The 19,161-nt window shown below is 33.3% G+C and overlaps 2 protein-coding genes across 2 annotated transcripts in view; both read left to right on the top strand.

Annotated features, from left to right (window-relative positions):
- The first annotated feature begins 2,854 nt into the window (after positions 1–2,854).
- LOC138699451 (uncharacterized) lies at positions 2,855–5,031 on the top strand. The gene has a single exon (XM_069825329.1). The coding sequence runs from the start codon at positions 2,971–2,973 to the stop codon at positions 3,448–3,450; it is 480 nt and encodes a 159-aa protein (XP_069681430.1). The 5' UTR covers positions 2,855–2,970; the 3' UTR covers positions 3,451–5,031.
- A 158-nt stretch (positions 5,032–5,189) lies between these two features.
- Dip-C (dipeptidase C) overlaps positions 5,190–19,161 on the top strand; it is an 894,313-nt gene continuing 880,341 nt past the window's right edge. Inside the window, exon 1 of the mRNA XM_069825325.1 lies at positions 5,190–5,301. Within this exon, the coding sequence (XP_069681426.1) occupies positions 5,282–5,301 (20 nt within the window). The 5' untranslated portion in view covers positions 5,190–5,281. The remainder of the gene's footprint in view (positions 5,302–19,161) is intronic.

Here is a 19,161-nt window from a genome sequence, read left to right as displayed (position 1 = left end):
TTGATTTTGCACAGTTTATAAATCACTTCAGTATATAATGAAGTTGCATTTAGAACACTATAATGTATGTAAATAAAGTGTAGGAGGAATGTAATTACGAATATATTCTTCGCAAAAAATTTAAGCATCCCTCTTAGGCCTGCATGTTATCCTATTTTGTAGATAAAAATCCCTACGTATACTGAAAGAGTCTTGGAACTATTTATTTATTTCATCATCATAATCATCCTGACAGATATTAGTCCGACTGGACTGTTACGGTCTTGTTTTCTGTCCATCTCTTTTGATGTCTGCAAATGGATCTTTTCCCTCTCTGTCGATAATTTAAAATTGCCTTTGGAAATCGTTGTTGCTCATTCTATTATTTACTTATTCACTTATTTATTTATTTATTCTTTTACTTATTTATTCATTCATTTAATATTTATTTACGTATATATTTACACTATATGGGTGTATATACGCACGCACACACACATGTATATTACGGTCATTATTTTAAGTAATATTTAATTCGTTTACAGCCATTCCAGGCAAACTGGGAATTTCAATGGAAAGGTCTTTTTCAGAAATATTTGTTTATTATTAGTTTATTATTAGTGTAAGGCTCTAAATTTAAATATTCGAATTTTTTTTTTTCTTTCGAAAGGAAAATATTTTACAAGTTTTATAGGCATTGAATCTAAGTGGTCTTGGCTAGATAATGGGAACTCTTTCTTCTCCTAAAGTTTGCAGCACTTATTCATAGAGAGATCATCTGTTTATATCTGTTTTTCAAGAAGCTATGGTAAATATTTTACAGCTGTTTCTTCCATGTCACGGATATTACAGATGAGTTAATGTCCTTCATTTTTCCAGTTTCAAAACGACTGACATTTCGAAACCAAAACATTCACTTAAACTGTAAGATTGCTAATATTGTTATTTAGCCAAACTACTGAAAATAAATGGCAGAAAGAATATAGTACAGAGTAAAAAGTTCCTTGATCCTGGAGCTCTGGAAGAATTAACAGTATATCAAAATATTTCTTCAACAATAGCTTCTGTTTTTGTGAACTAATTGGACGCCTTGAGATTTGCATAGGTTTCACATGGACACTATGTATGAGAATGAATCTCTTTTTGCTTGAGGCAGAGACCTGAATTTTACACTTTTTGTTAATAAGATGTGAAGTGAGTTCACAAATCTTGTAACATCCGTGACGGAACCTTTTCTTTATTTTCTGCAATAATAATACATTTTATTCAAACATCTTTTTTTCTGTAAAATGATATTGATCTTCTAAATTGATTCTAATAATAAAAGTTATTTAATTTTCAATATATAGAGTTTGAAAATAATAAAAATTTAACATTTATGACAACTGGAATGGCGGTTTAGTAAACAGAAGCGAAATTTCGTAAGCTACTTTATAATGAAAATTGAGTTGTTTAGCATACTTGGTATGTTCATAAACAAATATAATTCCATGTAATTTAATACAATAAAATTCATACTAAATACGTTAAGACTAAATTGTGATACATCTAATTCTGTGATACAAATTTCGATTATCTCTCGTAATTAGTAAGAAGTATTGGCAGAGATAAAACAATTCATGCTTAAATCATGCTACTTTTACGCTGCGATTTCTTGAGTTCTTTATTATTATTATTATTATTATTATTATTATTATTATTAGACAGGATTTTTCACTTCTGTCTCATTAGCGCCTAATTTTTATGCACTCCCCTAGACTACCGCCCCTAGGCTATACCTTAAGATTTCACCCTGTGGAGGTTAGCATGTCTGACCGTGAAACGAGCAGACCCGTGTTCAAATCCTGGTTGGAACGTTTTTTTCGGAGTTTTTCCTCAACCCATTAAGAGCAAATGCTGGATAAATTTCGGCGCTGGACCATGGACTCATTTCGCTGGCATTATCACCTTCATATCGGATGCTGTATAACCATAGCAGTTGATAAAGTGTCGTAAAATCAACCGATTAAAAATGATAATTTAGGATAGCATAGTGGTAAATCCCTCCTCCCCGTACTCCTGTAAATTTGGAAACATCTTGTAGATGAAGACAAGAGATTTTGAAATAAGTTCTCTCCTCCTGAAAACTTAGTTTCCGGTGCCGTCTGCAATAATTGGTCCATTTAGTCGTTTCTGAATACCTCTGTAATTTGAAAGGAACTGTATGATACAGAATTGTGTATTTTAACAATACTAGTGCTGTAAAGTTATAATATTCATATGTATAGCAAATTTTGAACAATCTTCACGAAAATGAAAGAAGCAAATAGACCTAATTCAACAGAAGTATTTTAATTTCTTGATCACATATGGTGTGAAGTCCTGCTGGTGGTACGAAACATTTGTTATTCTCAATTCTATATCTTTTCATATTGAGAGAACAACATGACAATTGTTTTTATACCGTACATTCGTTCGTTTAGGTTCGACGCCCGTATTTTCTCTTTCTGCAAATCCCCGCTCCCCTCTTTGCCTCCCCCCTCCACCCTACATTTGTAGAGCACTACCGTTTGATTTCGACCCGCCACGTTCTTTACACTCTCGTAGTATGACGTCATTACAGGATGACGTTACGGACGGAGTAACCTTGAGCGTGTATCACTCCGCAACCTTTGTTCCAAATTCCTTGTTTACATTAGTGTTGACAAAACTATTTATATTAAATAATACAAAAAAATGGTTAAACATTTAATGGATATTTAATAAATAATACGTAGATATTGAAAAGAATAAATTAAATAGGAGAAATACGTGTTTGTTTACATGGACTATTTTCCGCGGAAGAGTATTACTACGTACTAAATGTAGAAGGAAAACAATAACACAGCCGTCTCATGGTTGACCCATTCACTATCGAAGAGCTGTGGAGACGTGTAAGACGTGTTAGTGAAGTTGTCTGCAAAAAAGTTTTTTTATTGAGGTGAAGAACTGTCGGATACCTCAATTGTCGCAATGCCTAGTAAAGAAGAAAAGTGTATTCTGGCGACCAGCAATAGCAATACAACACAAGACTTTCTCGCTAGAGACATGGAGGAGCTCGTGTCCGAGATCAAGGAGAATCTACGGCTGTCTGCGGGTCTGAAATCGAGACCAGCTTTCTCAGTTCATCACAAATCCAGGGCATCACCTTACAGGATACCCAGCAGGAGTTGGGGCGACCCATCTTGTGATGCGTGTTTGCGTTCAGCGAGTAACAACTGTGGTGGACATTCGTGTATCAGTGTGAACAAGAAACTGACGAGTAAATCATCAGAATCCGCGACGGCTAGTGACGATCCGTACGAGATGTTACAAGAACTGCTGCGTGACGGTAGTCTTATTAAAGAGGCTGTTAGGCGACTTCAGCGAGGACTGTCGCCGAAACAAAGGTACTTCTACGATTCGGACGAGGAAACTCGTAGTCCTCTACGAATGTGCCATTTGGAACTGTGAACTATCGGTTGAAGCAAGAGAGAAGAGATTATTATTGTTCCTTTTGAAGTTCGCCGCTCTTCGAAGTTGCACGGAGAGCATCAAGTGTCGGAAGCGGTGGTCTGCTACAAAGGTGTGGGAGGAAGTGTTGTGAGTGAAGTGGTGGAAGTGTTGTAAGGAGACTGGATTTGGCGTGCGAAGGTCCTCTTTGTGGAGGAAGTTCCTGTGTTCCAATGATGAAGACGACTACGGTGCAAGAGAGAATTCTACGCGAAACCCAGAAAATTGCACTCTTAGATAAGAACGTTTAGTTCATCGTAATGCTACAGTTTAATTTGTTCGTATTGCCTGTAAAGAAACAAAACAACTGGATTACGCTTACTTTCTGTGTGATGTCTTTCAACAACTAATTTTTTTAATGAATGTACGCTTACAAAAAATAACTATGGATGGAAATTTCGTTTTGTTTCCCTACTTAGTATCTTAATGTTAGATAAACACGATCAGTATAAAACGGCAGTAAATCCAGTGCATGCAGTTATATAATTAAATGTCTTGAATGGTCTCTACATAATCTGAATGTTATGTAAATCAGTGTAAACCTATCTGGAAATCGTTTGCACATTATTCTGGAAACATTTTCCTCTCTCGAAACTCGATGTTTCAGATTTTACGTTCGAATACATTGAGTAGCACATTCCTTCTGACGATTAAACCACTGTAAATGTGTAATGCAGGAAGTCACACTTTATGATAAGATATTTATAACCCACTAAATAATGTTAATTTTCCTCTGATCTCATATTTGTCAATGCAGTGGAATGGTGTATTGAAGCAAAGATTAATTCATTGTTGTACCCTATCAATATTTGAGTTGAGCTAATTATTGTATGAACACACTTGAGTTGCTGTTTGTAACTCAATTATTGTTACGTCATTTCCATCATAAATAGGTTTACGATAATGGATATTATCCAACAATCGAGCACTTGTAAATGTATTTGCGAAATGGCATGCATAATGACGGAAGAGATGCTTTTTAGAAAGTGCAGATATAGTTGCAGAATATTCAGGGTGGTTTTCCTAGAGTTTTTTCTTTTTTCCATAGGGAAAGGCAGTATTCTTTGTATAATTTTTCATTATGTTGTACGTGTATGACTGAACAGTACACAGGTAATCTCTTTTCATAATTATTGTATACTGAAGAGACGAGTTAAAGCATTTGAAAGTTCATTGTTAACTTGTTGAAAGGGAGGAATTAGTTCTCTATTACGGGGACGTTAGGTACCCTCAGAATCTAAGTAATTGTGTGCATATTGGTAGATGAAAAAAAAATCTTCAAACGATAAAGTAATTGGATGTTTATTTTTAAACATGGTTCACACAATTCAGGGATTATGTATGGTACAACTTTTCACTTTGTGGAAACAGAACATTGTTTTTCTCAGTTACAAAAATTGTCATAAAAGACAAGTGACATTTGTACATAAGGATTTGATGAATGAGTCCATGCATTTTCTTTACTGTGCATGTTTTAATGCATAGGAGTCATCACTGTCCATAATGGATCAGTTAGAAAAGTCATTAAAATATTTAAAAATATTTATATTGTGTGTTCATAATTCATTTGTTAATGACCCTATACTATCCTTAATATCCCGGGGGCCTGGGGAGGAATGAAGGGTGGTTTGAGGGATTTAAAACAGTGTTTACATGAATTGTGTTTGAATTGATATCTTATCGGCGCATACAGTGATAAAGTACATGTGGTCCTTGCAGCGTGTGTGAATTGTGTTCGAATTCAGCGGCGTCAGTCAGCTGTTCGTAGAGTGAGCAAGAGTACATTATCAAGATGGCGGAAACCTACTCGCGGTACGTATTTGAGAGAGCTTTTTATTTATATTTTATATTAGATACTCTATTTTGAATAGGTTATAGGTGAAGTGTTTATTACATTCATCATACGGCAATAATTCTTCGTAAGAATATTATATATATCTGCTAAAAGTTCATAAACCATGTCAGAAAGAACACACAGGTCATGTGACCGCTATAGGACCTTGGCAAAACTTTTTATATTTTAAAATTAATGGTTATTTCTTCGTGTCTTGTGCCGGAAATCCATTAATCATCAAACACAAATAGTTTTGAAATTATTCTGAAGACAAGGTAATGTTAAATGCTCGTTATTGCCCTTAAATCACGGGAATAATGAAAGATTACGATTTTAGAAGTTCTGTTACGGTTTGCGCATGTTCAAGACATGTTTGTAGATTGAATTATGTAATGTAAAAATGTAGTTGAATCAGATTTTCCTCGTTGCGACCATTGTGTCCGATGCTTTCTCTCAGCCAATAAAGATTTGTTTTGTTTATGATGCATGTTAAGATGCGTTGGTAATGATCACACATTATTTAAATATTAACATTAAATTTGATGTTTTATGTTATTAAGTAGTTGTTTTCATCATCACAAAATAAGAAATTGAGTGAAAAACTTAATTTACTATAATTTATTTCAACGAACAAACTCCAGTACAGTCTATTGTAGTGATATTGAGATTAGCCAATTATATTAAATTTCTTAAAATTATATTACACTACCTCGGTTACATATATTTATACATAATTGGTTACTTACTTCATAGGTACTGTATGAAAGTCATTTCTCGAAACCATACAAAAGTGTTTTACCGGTGTAAAGAATTAATATTACTGATAGCATAATTAAATTCTGGTGGTATTTATCATGAAAAATTCCACTTGTTATACAATTTTTGTAGTATGTGTTCTGGATTTTCGATTGTCTAGTGCCCAACAAAAGCAAAAAAGATTGCTTCAAGTTGTTTATGTTTTATATACTAAAAAAACAGCTGTTGACAGTTATATATCTGTTACTTAACGTTTTTTTAGGGAGAAATTAGAATATTATGAATACTGTACTACTATTTAAGTAGGCCTAAAACTGTGTTTACATACCTACATGTAATTCGAATTAGCTTTGCCATTTGCGTGAGAGAAAGTATGCATTCAAGATGGCGGAATCTCATTTAAGGTCAAAGGTTCAAATTGTTTACATTTTTATTATGACTATTATTCAGCAGAACTTCAATTTGTTTTTAGAGTGGCGTATACAAACAATTCTCCATTTGTTTACAATGAATTGTGTGTGTTTATATTTATTTATTATTTACTTGGCGGACATTGTTTTGATTGAGGTCATATGCTTGGGTTGTAGGATGCTCATAAAACTTGTATATCTCTTTTCCTTCAACGTGTAGGCTTGTTGAAAAACATACGCCTTCTAAAGTGGATTCCTTTTAATAATTAAGGTTATTAAATGTCAAACGAGATACATGGGCCATAGCGATTGTTGAAAAAATAAACATAGCATATAGGAAGTTAAAATTGATTTATTGTTATCATGGGGTGAATAGGGACGAAGTTTTATTATTTTTTTTATTTGTGTCAAAGATTAAATCTATCTATAGGCCTACTAATAATAAATCTGTAGCCAAAATTTTTGTGGTAATTTTCGATTTTCCAAAAATAATTGGTATTAACATGTATAATTAACCATCCTGAAACCGAAAATCGCTTTTTTGAAATTTTTGTTTGTATGTCTGTCTGTCTGGATGTTTGTTACCTTTTCACGCGATAATGGCTGAACCGATTTAAATGAAAATTGGAATATAAATTAAGTTCGTTGTAACTTAGATTTTAGGCTATATGGAATTAAAAATACTTTATTTAAAAAGAGGGTTATAGGGGGGGCCTGAATTAAATAAATCGGAATATCTCGCTTATTATTGATTTTCATGAAAAATATTACATAACAAAAGTTTCTTTAAAAATAATTTCCGATAAGTTTTACTCTATACAAAATTTTGATAGAACTGGTATTTAATGAGATAAATGAGTTTTAAAATTACAATAACGCCATCTAAGACGCTGTACTGAAATAAAAACAAATGACTTCGTCTATAAGGGGCCTTGGACAACAACAATCGAAAGTTATTAAACATAGCCTACAGAGAATGTTTCTGTGTTTGTATGAAGTAATATCGGAGGCTAATTAATTGTTTAATTATTATTTCACCATTGGAAAGTGTAGTTTCTCTAGATGGACATAATTCTACAATGTTATTACAGTAACTTCTGAAACATAAGCAAGTAATATAAAGTATATACATTAAAACTAAATTATATGTCAATCTTCATTAAACTATGGTTGCATGTAATAACAATTAAGAAACATGTTAAAGGAATTGCCATGTATTGTGGGTCCCTATCACCACGGCATGGCGCGTCCTCAGGTTGCGGATAGAGGAGACGGCCTCCAGATATGGAGGGTAGCTGTGAATATATTGAATAAGCAGTCGTGGACAGCCGATAAGGGGTGGTCCTCCAGCTTGGGGGTTGGGCGAAGGGCTAACAACCCATCACCGTAAAAAACAGCTTGTTACGTATCCCTATAATAAGCCTCGGAATAGGACTGATTCTCTGGCACGACCACAGCAAAGGAATAAGGATTTGAGATTTGGCACTTGGAACGTAACTAGTCTTTATAGAACAGGAGGGGTAACATTAGTAGCAAAAGAACTAGCTAGATATAGAATAGACTTCGTAGGAGTACAAGAGGTTAGGTTAGATGGGAATGGCATATCACAAATAGGAGATTACTTGTTGTATTATGGGGAAGGAAACAATAATCACCAATTAGGAACAGGATTCTTTGTTCATAAAAGAATAAAATCAGCAGTAAAAAAGGTCGAATTTATCAGTGACAGGTTATCGTATTTAGTACTTAAGGGTAGATGGTGCGACATCATAGTTATAAATGCTCACGCCCCTACAGAAGAGAAAGACGACCATATAAAGAATAGCTTCTATGAGGAATTGGAACATACTTTTGATCAGTTCCCTAGATATCACATGAAAATTTTATTGGGGGATTTCAATGCTAAAGTAGGACGGGAGGATATTTTTAGACCAACTATTGGAAAAGAGAGCCTACACGCAATTAGTAGTGACAATGGAGTTAGAGTAGTCAACTTTGCCACATCGAAAAATTTAATTGTCAAAAGTACAACATTCCCCCATAAGGATATACATAAATATACTTGGACTTCTCCAGATGGATTGACACACAACCAAATTGATCACATCTTGATAGATAAACGGAGACATACTAGTATAGTAGATATTCGAACTTTCAGGGGTGCAGACTGTAATTCTGACCATTATTTGGTGATTGGAGAATTAAGAGAAAGATTATCAGTAGCCAAGCGAGTAGAGCAACAAGTTAATATTACTAAATTCAATATTTTGAAATTAAAGGACGAGGAAGCTAAGCAAAATTATCAGGTCGAAATTTCGAATAGGTTTGCCACTTTAGAAAGTTCCGACGAAGTTGAGAAAGAATTAGATGTTAATAGCGTGTGGGAAAATATCAGAGATAGTATCAAAATTGCAGCTGAGCAGAGCATAGGTTATTATGAAACTAAGAAAAAGAAACCGTGGTTTGATGAAGATTGTTGCATGGTAGTAGAAAGAAGGAAACAGGCAAAATTGAAATTCTTACACGATCCAGTTGAGGAGAAGAGAGATAATTATTTCAATGAAAGACGGGAAGCAAGTCGTACACTTAGGATTAAAAAGAGAGGTTACTTGAAGGAAAAACTGAATGAGGTAGAAACAAATAGTAAGAATAAAAACATTCGAGATTTATATAAGGGTATAAAGGCATTTAAGAACGGATATCAGCCAAGGGTAAACGTGATCAAGGATGAGAATGGTGACTTGCTTGCAGACTCTCCATCAATCCTAAACAGATGGAAAAACTATTTTGCGAAACTACTAAATGTACATAGGCCAAATAGAATTGATCGGAACGAAATTGAAATACAACCTGCTGAGCCATTTATACCCGAACCCACGCTTTCAGAAGTCGAAATTGCGATAGAAAATCTGAAAAAGTACAAGTCTCCAGGTATCGATCAAATTCCAGCAGAATTAATACAAGAGGGTGGGAGTGCATTATATAGCGAAATTTATAAACTTGTACTTGCTATTTGGGAAAAGGAAATTGTATCAGAACAATGGAAGGAGTCCATAATTGTACCTATTTTTAAAAAGGGGGACAAAACCAACTGTGGTAACTTTCGAGGAATATCACTTTTGTTGACGTCGTACAAAATTTTGTCCAATATTCTTTTGAGAAGATTAACTCCGTACGTAGATGAAATTATTGGGGATCATCAGTGCGGTTTTCGGCGTAATAGATCGACTATTGATCAGATTTTTTGTATTCGACAGATAATGGAGAAAAAATGGGAGTATAAGGGTACAGTACATCAGTTATTCATAGATTTCAAAAAGGCTTATGACTCGGTTAAGAGGGAAGTATTATATGATATTCTTATTGAATTTGGTATTCCCAAGAAACTAGTTCGATTAATTAAAATGTGTCTCAGTGAAACATACAGCAGAGTCCGTATAGGTCAGTTTCTATCTGATGCTTTTCCAATTCACTGCGGGCTAAAGCAGGGAGATGCACTATCACCTTTACTTTTTAACTTCGCTCTAGAATATGCCATTAGGAAAGTTCAGGATAACAGGCAGGGTTTGGAATTGAACGGGTTACATCAGCTTCTTGTCTATGCGGATGACGTGAATATGTTAGGAGAAAATACACAAACGATTAGGGAAAACACGGAAATTTTACTTGAAGCAAGTAGAGCGATCGGTTTGGAAGTAAATCCCGAAAAGACAAAGTATATGATTATGTCTCGTGACCAGAATATTGTACGAAATGGAAATATAAAAATTGGAGATTTATCCTTCGAAGAGGTGGAAAAATTCAAATATCTTGGAGCAACAGTAACAAATATAAATGACACTCGGGAGGAAATTAAACGCAGAATAAATATGGGAAATGCGTGTTATTATTCGGTTGAGAAGCTCTTATCATCCAGTCTGCTGTCCAAAAATCTGAAAGTTAGAATTTATAAAACAGTTATATTACTGGTTGTTCTGTATGGTTGTGAAACTTGGACTCTCACTCTGAGAGAGGAACATAGGTTCAGGGTGTTTGAGAATAAGGTGCTAAGGAAAATATTTGGGGCTAAGCGGGATGAAGTTACAGGAGAACGGAGAAAGTTACACAACACAGAACTGCACGCATTGTATTCTTCACCTGACATAATTAGGAACATAAAATCGAGACGTTTGAGATGGGCAGGGCTTGTGGCACGTATGGGCGAATCCAGAAATGCATATAGAGTGTTAGTTGGGAGACCGGAGGGAAAAAGACCTTTAGGGAGGCCGAGACGTAGATGGGAGGATAATATTAAAATGGATTTGAGGGAGGTGGGATATGATGATAGAGACTGGATGAATCTTGCACAGGATAGGGACCGCTGGCGGCCTTATGTGAGGGCGGCAATGAACCTTCGGGTTCCTTAAAAGCCATTTGTAAGTAAGTAAGTTAAAGGAATTGTCATTGCACCAAATGAGTGTCTCTGGACCAAAATGACCGCATTGTAATTATTTAAATATAATTTAAATTAAGTAACATATTAACGATTTATCCTTCTATCAAACACGAATGTTCCCTGGATCAAATGTCCTATTTTAATTATGTAATTACTTTATATTTATTTCTAACGGGTGCAGCGGAGCGCACGGGTACGGCTAGTATTATAATAAGAGTGTTTATGTTTTCATTCATAATGAGTGAACAAATAAACATTCTTCTTATTACATTAGGGGAAAAGAAACTGGCCATCCTACCCCTTCATCTCCTGGCCTAGTTGCCTCATAAGTGATACCATGTTAGTATTACTTGTGGGGTTCAGACCTGTCTTCGGACAGTTGACTAAACAATTATTACATTTACTCTTTGACACAAAGAAATAAAAAAAAATAATAATAAAACTTCGTCCCTATTCACCTCATTTTACGGTACTGAAATTGTTTTGGGAGTAGATTATTAGTAGTGATAGGATTTTGATGACCTATAAATCATGAAAAAATGTCCTAAAAACAACGCATTTATGACCTAAAAATCTTTCAAAAATGCCTTAAAAATTGATCTTACATAATTGGCTTAGTAGGAAAAGAGGTTTTGTACTAAATGTTTAGATTAGTAATTAAATTAAATTTTACATAATTTTTTCTAAGTAGTACAGTTTAATTAATTATTTTACCTGATGTAGTTTCCATGTATGATCGTTCACCTCTGCGTCGGCATGTGGAAGTGAGGTCAGCTGGTCGGTCTTGGCCCTTCATGGGCTGTAGCGCCGTGGATTTACTTTACTTTTAGTTTCCATATAGTCCACTACAAGGCCACTCTTATCCGGAATTAGCAGGTGTAGAGCAGTCTATATTGAAGGAGTGGTTGGACTGATCCATTACATGGGGTGTACTACGTTAAAATGGCAATATTTGTGTAGAAAAACGATTAAAGTAGGCCCTATCATACAAAATAATGGGTATTAATGGACAAAATATGTAAAAAAAATATCAAAGGAAATAAACTATTTTACATTAATAATGGGGATTTATGGCCAAAATTAAATGAAAATGCCTAAAAAATGACCGAATGAAACAAAAGATGCTCTTATAAGTTGAAACAGGCAAAAAAAAAAAATACCTTAACAAATATGTCTTAAAACACTCACTTTATCACATAACATACAGGTTGTATCTAAATTGGTGTCAAATATTTCGGGGATGTGTTCGTAAGACAAAAACATTACAAAAGGTTCATATGAACATTGGTCTCAATATAATTTATTTCAGAGTTACAAGACAAAATTTAATGTTACAAAAATTGCTCGAAGTGGCTTCCTCCTGATTCGATGTATCCCCTAAACCTGCGTTGCATGCTCTGGCGTACTCTGTTGAAAATTCCTGGAGTGTTTCGTATTTCGTGAAATTCAGTTTAGATACGCTCTCAGAATATCAACATTAAGTACAGGAGTCGCATAAACCAGGGACTTTAAATGTCCCCAGACGAAGAAATCCATTGGATTCAAATCAGGCGATCGAGCACGCCATGCAATGAATCCCCTTCGACCAATACATCTTTGGGGAAATCGATCATTAAAAAATTACGAACTATCAGACTGAAATGAGCTGGAGCAGCATCATGTTAAAACATTCGTTGGATGATGTCCAGAAGCACATCATCAATTAAATGATGCAAATCATTTCGTTCTGTTCACTCACAGAATACATTTTCTTCTGATTTCTTTGCTCTACAAAATACAAACAAACACAAAACCATCAAACAATCAGCGGTCAATGAAGGGACAAATCCTTTAATAACTCCCTAACGAATGGTTTTCAGACCCATGTTCTTATTAACTTTTTAAATTGTTTTTATGTTAAGAACACGTCCCCGAAATATTTGATATCAATTTAGATACACCCTGTATAAATATTAAAGCAGCTATGTTTCTGGATTACTAGAAAAAAGATGCAATTTCATCAAAATCCTTGCCCTAATTATTAGGCCTACTGGTCCAGGCAAATGTTTCTAATATTATTCTTTCTTACATTTTATTATTGTATAGCAATTCACAAACTAGATACAATGTAATGTGAACCGAATAGCAAAATACAATTTTGTTTAAACAAAAACCATTAATAATATTACAAAACTAATAAAAACAACTCGTATTATTACTAACACGAATTTGATTTTTGCAGCATTCGTAAGAAATACAAAGTTTTTTTTTTATTATTTATTTATTTAGTTAATAGCTAACTTTGCTTTCAACACTTTGATAAATTAGATCTGAATCAAAAATAAAAACAACTCTGTCTCATACATGTTAATACATGGCCCTTAAAATTAACTAGAAGTTAGAGGTTTTCATCTCGTACTTCGAAGATAATCAATCCATGTACTCTTCCTTATACAGGACTTTCAAGTCAAGACTTCCCAGTCTAAATAAATAATTATTTAAATTGAATTCAATTTAAACAAAAAAACACGTCAATTTAGATATTGAGGGGAAAGTCTAAAACCAGGCTTAATTATATTTTAGATTTATTTATTTAATCTGACAGGATTAAGGCCATTAGGCCTTCTCTTCCATCCTATGAAATAGCACATATAAATACAAAAAAGAAATACAAACACTGATGAAAATAATACCAATTACATTAAAGCCCTGTAGAGGGTCAACAGGGCCAAAAGAACACTATAGAGCTCTCATCGGGCTAATACAAGGGGGAAAAAAAAAAGGAAAGGAAAACAGAGATAGCAATGGTAATAGTGATAACTGATAATAATAAAAATAATAAATAATAGATTTAACCCTCAGACACCTCCCTTCAGAAATTTCAAATGGCACCTCTATATTTTTATACTTGAATAATGAAAGAGCATTCAATTGTTTATACACATAGTTAATTTATTTCACATTTTTTTTGTTTTATATCGTTGCCTGGCAACTTCGATTGTTGTTACTTTTGATTAAAGCTGAAGCTACAAATACCATTGAAAATTTCTTGTAATAGTATGTTGTGTTCGTGTACTAAATTATTGTAAAATGGTGTATACCCTTCAAGAGAGAATAGAAATCATCCACAGTGCTTTTGGATGAAATTATTGTTGTTTTCGATTTTTCAGGTATTTATAAATTACGAATGGGTTAAGTACCAGTACGCTTAGTAGGGGGTCTCAGACAAAAGTGTCGCCCCTTCAAGAAGTTTGGGAACCCAAACTGTTTGAAGGCGTGACCCACTTTTGAACGAGGATTTTGTTTGCGACTCCTCATTACCATACCGGTACTTAACCCATTTGAAAAAGTACAAATCCGTGTAAAATCGAAAACAACGATAATTTTATTCAGCGGGTACTACCAATAGAATGTAATGAAATTTACGGGAGGGGGGGCACTATGGCCCAGCACTGCGACCTGTTACGATCTATTGCGATATCCCTCAAGCTAGGCGTGTTCCCAAACTCATACCGGCTGACTACACTAAGGTTCGAGCAGGCAAACCCCCCCCCCCCAGGCCAGCCCCCTCCGAATTCTATGAAATGGAGAAATGTTGACGAAATGATGTAGATGCCTAATATAGGGATAAACGGGAGAACCCCGAGAAAAATCCAACTGGGACCTTGCCCGCCACAAGTGTATGGATTTCTCAATGAAAAATCCCAGACTGACCGGGACTCGAACTCAGGGCGCCTGAAGATCTGACCACTCAGCCACGCATGGATACCAGTAAACTTCTACTATCTGCAAGACTAGAAATCGGAATATGCAAACCAGTTTTACAATTCCCTAAATAATAATAATAATAATAATAATAATAATAATAATAATAATAATAATAATAATAATAATAATAATAAACTGCCCCTCATTGAGGGTAGCCCTTACGGACTCAGTATATCCTAAAAAAAATTAATATACATATGTAAACGTAGATATTAAATTTTAAAGAAGGGAAACAAAGAAAAGGGCGTGAAAAATTACAATTGCTATTAATGTGGCACCATGTGATTAATTAGGATTTGGCAGAATTTTTTTAACATAATTATCACAATGTCATCCCTCAGAGATGTTGGCAGAGCAAACTGCCGTTGAAATTCTTCGAAAAAAGCTGGTATAGTCCCTCGAGCACCTATGAGCAAGCCGAATACCTCAGTGTGAATTAAGGCATATTTCAGCTTGAAATATTTGACTGTAGGCTCATAGATCGACTTCTTCTCAAGGTGGACTTCGGCTGACTGATGACATCATACTTCAAAACGTATCGTGGGGTCCACAATGATGCCCTGTTTAGTGTCAGCATTGTACGCTAAAATATCTACTCGCTCGTTGACCCATTTTCAGCTAGACAGGAGATTTCTTCTTCTACTATCCAGCCCTTATTTCTTAATGCGGCAGCAATTTTGGATCTTACAAGATGATGTTTAGAGTTCCTCAAGAGCAATCCCTGTTCACAGAATCCCAAGACGTGTGCTAAAGTTTCAATCTCCGGGCAATGTTAGGCTGACATCCTTGCTGATATATTTTTAGAACACTTAAATACTGTGAATAGTAATTTGCAAGATGAAGACATTAACATAATAGGCATAGATTAAATCGACGAATTTATAAGGAAACTTGATTTCTGGTCGACATCACTTGACAAAAAGAAATTTGATTTATTAAAAAACTCGTGGAAAATTTAGCTCGCACATACCGTATGATGCGACAAAATCTGTTTGTTTTTACGAACATGCAATTGAATTTACACATTTTTAAACAATATATGTTTTGAGAACTTTTCGAAAGAAACTCAAAACAGTTATGTCACTAACAGAAGGATACTGGACCAGTTTTTATACAGTTGCATTCAACTGCCTGAAATTTCACAGAATATTAAGGAAATTTATTGAAATTTGTACCTACTGATGGAATCTTGAAACTACTTTTTTTTTTCCGTAGAGTGTAGGGCAGTTTTGGACCAAAAGAATGCATGAATACCTCGAGCTTGCAAAAGAAACTCTTAAATTTTTTTATAGCATTTGCAACCTCGTATTTTTAAAGAATAAGTTTCTTGTCTATGATTGCTATCAAAACAAAATAAAAAAATCTTGAAATTCAAATATCAATACGTGTGTGTCGAATACAGAGTTCAGATTTTAGAAGATACTTTATAAAAATTGGCACATTTATCTATAGTAATGTCACAAGAGATCTGAGATTTGCCGATAAATCCACGAGCGAAGCGAGGACTATTTCGTGAATAAAATAAAAATGTAAATAATGTATACCTAAAATTCGCTCACAAAATGTTAATAATTGTATATTTATGATTACTTAAGCTATTCAGACATTGTGAAATCGAAATAGATGAATAACGATTATTGTAACAAAGAAATTGAATGTTATTCAGTAATGCCAATTGAGAAAAGCGAAATACAGGTTTAAAAATGTTAATTACATGTACTGCGCTTTTCTCTTGTTATTATAACAGAAATACGTTTTCATTATCTGCTGAAATCGTAATTCAATTTAAACATTTTATAGTATAATTACAAATAACCTGATTAATACATTAATTAAATGAAGAACTGTTGTGAAGGAATGTCATTTTCTTTACATATATTGGACATGGAATTAGAAGACGTATATGTGGAAGTAGGATTTCGAACTTTATTTAGTACAATGGATTCATGCTCATCGATTTACGTGAAAACAGTTGGCGACACTGACTAAACAAAAGAACGACCATGCGATAAATTGATAGTGATAAATCGAGCTGCAGAAATTATCGCGATGTATGACTGTGATTGGGTGGAATTCAAAATTTTATCACACTTCATTGGCCGAAATAATCGCATTAATTTTATATATATATATATATATATATATATATATTTACTTTATAACTTCTGAAACATTTTTCGATTTTTATGTCCAACGTTGTTTATACTTATGTTTCTAAGTAGCCTACAACATAATGTATGTTAATAAGGTATTTCTTGTTTTATTTTGTAAATCATCTCGTGGTCCCCTTCAGCTCTTTACACGACCCCCACACTGGGAACCACTGGACTAGGCTATACTGTAAACAGGAAAGTCCATGCACTCCTTGCTTCCTTGTAGAGTTTTACACGCGAACTTGACTTCACAATCAACTTACGGTTGTAGTGTCAAGAAACAAACACATAAATTACGTACACGTGTTGCAGTGCTGTATTTTCGCACCTTATTTACTTCACGTTGTTTATGCTGTTTATCTATGTAATGCTTTCATACTGGTCATTAACGTCATTGTCCCCGCACATGTTCAGCAACCATGTACTCAATGTTTTCTGTCCAATGGCTGCAAACTCAGCATTCTCCGATTTCCGCCGTCCTTATGGAAAAGCTTATAAACACACGCTTTGTGAAGGAACTCGTGTTTCGAATACTCTTGTCTGAAATATACCTCACTTTAGAGTTCAGTTTCTTATAACATTTCTTTCCCATTAAATGTTCCACAATAAAAATTCTATACTACAGCGAAAGCCACTTTTTTTATTTGCCAAACACTAAAGGCGCGTCTCCACTATTAAACATTTAACAACAACATGTTGAATTTAACGTGTATATGGACATTTCAAGTCTCAATTGACTTAACATGTTGACTGAGTATGTTGAATTTAACACTTTTAACATGTTGGCGTGTGTTCCAAGTGCTATAAAATGTTAATTCTAACATTAAAAATGCTATAAAATGCTAATTCTAACATATAAGATGCAAAATTCTAACATTAAAAATGCTATAAAATGCTAATTCTAACATATAAGATGCAAAATTCTAACATTAAAAATGCTATAAAATGCTAAATTCTAACATTTAAAAGGGCTATAAAATGTTAATTCTAACATTAAAAATGCTATAAAATGCTAAATTCTAACATTAAAAGTGCTATAAAATGTTAATTCTAACATTAAAAATGCTATAAAATGCTAATTCTAACATATAAGATGCAAAATTCTAACATTAAAAATGCTATAAAATGCTAATTCTAACATATAAGATGCAAAATTCTAACATTAAAAATGCTATAAAATGCTAATTCTAACATATAAGATGCAAAATTCTAACATTAAAAATGCTATAAAATGCTAAATTCTAACATTTAAAAGGGCTATAAAATGTTAATTCTAACATTAAAAATGCTATAAAATGCTAAATTCTAACATTAAAAGTGCTATAAAATGTTAATTCTAACATTAAAAATGCTATAAAATGCTAATTCTAACATATAAGATGCAAAATTCTAACATTAAAAATGCTATAAAATGCTAATTCTAACATATAAGATGCAAAATTCTAACATTAAAAATGCTATAAAATGCTAAATTCTAACATTTAAAAGGGCTATAAAATGCTAATTCTAACATTAGAAGTGCTATAAAATGCTAAATTCTAACTTTAAAGTTGCTGTAAAGTGCTAAATCCTAACATTAAAAGTGCTATAAAATGCTAAATTCTAACATTAAAAGTGCTATAAAATGCTAAATTCTAACTTTAAAGTTGCTGTAAAATGCTAAATTCTAACATTAAAAGTGCTATAAAATGCTAAATTCTAACTTTAAAGTTGCTGTAAAATGCTAAATTCTAACATTAAAAGTGCTATAAAATGCTAAATTCTAACATTAAAAGTGCTATAAAATGCTAAATTGTAACATTAAAAGTGCTATAAAATACTAAATTTTACCATTAAAAGTGCTATAAAATACTAAATTAAATTTTAACATTAAAAGTGCTATAAAATGCTAAATTCTAACATTAAAAGTGCTATAAAGTACTAAATTCTAACATTAAAAGTGCTATAAAATGCTAAATTCTAACATTAAAAGTGCTATAAAGTACTAAATTTTAACATTAAAAGTGCTATAAAGTACTAAATTCTAACATTAAAAGTGCTATAAAATGCTAAATTCTAACATTAAAAGTGCTATAAAGTACTAAATTTTAACATTAAAAGTGCTATAAAATGCTAAATTCTAACATTAAAAGTGCTATAAAGTACTAAATTCTAACATTAAAAGTGCTATAAAGTACTAAATTCTAACATTAAAAATGCTATAAAGTACTAAATTTCAACATTAAAAGTGCTATAAAATGCTAAATTCTAACATTAAAAGTGCTATAAAGTACTAAATTTTAACATTAAAAGTGCTATAAAATGCTAAATTCTAAAAATTAAAAGTGCTATAAAATG

The sequence above is a fragment of the Periplaneta americana genome, chromosome 5 (genome assembly GCF_040183065.1).
Source record: "Periplaneta americana isolate PAMFEO1 chromosome 5, P.americana_PAMFEO1_priV1, whole genome shotgun sequence".
Lineage (NCBI taxonomy): Eukaryota > Metazoa > Arthropoda > Insecta > Blattodea > Blattidae > Periplaneta > Periplaneta americana.
The sequence above is the reverse complement of the archived record's forward strand: the minus strand, read 5'-3'. Positions and strand labels throughout refer to the sequence as shown.

Excerpts from the sequence above, each read along its gene's own strand:
- LOC138699451 (XM_069825329.1), top strand. The coding sequence starts at position 2,971 with ATGCCTAGTAAAGAAGAAAAGTGTATTCTGGCGACCAGCAATAGCAAT.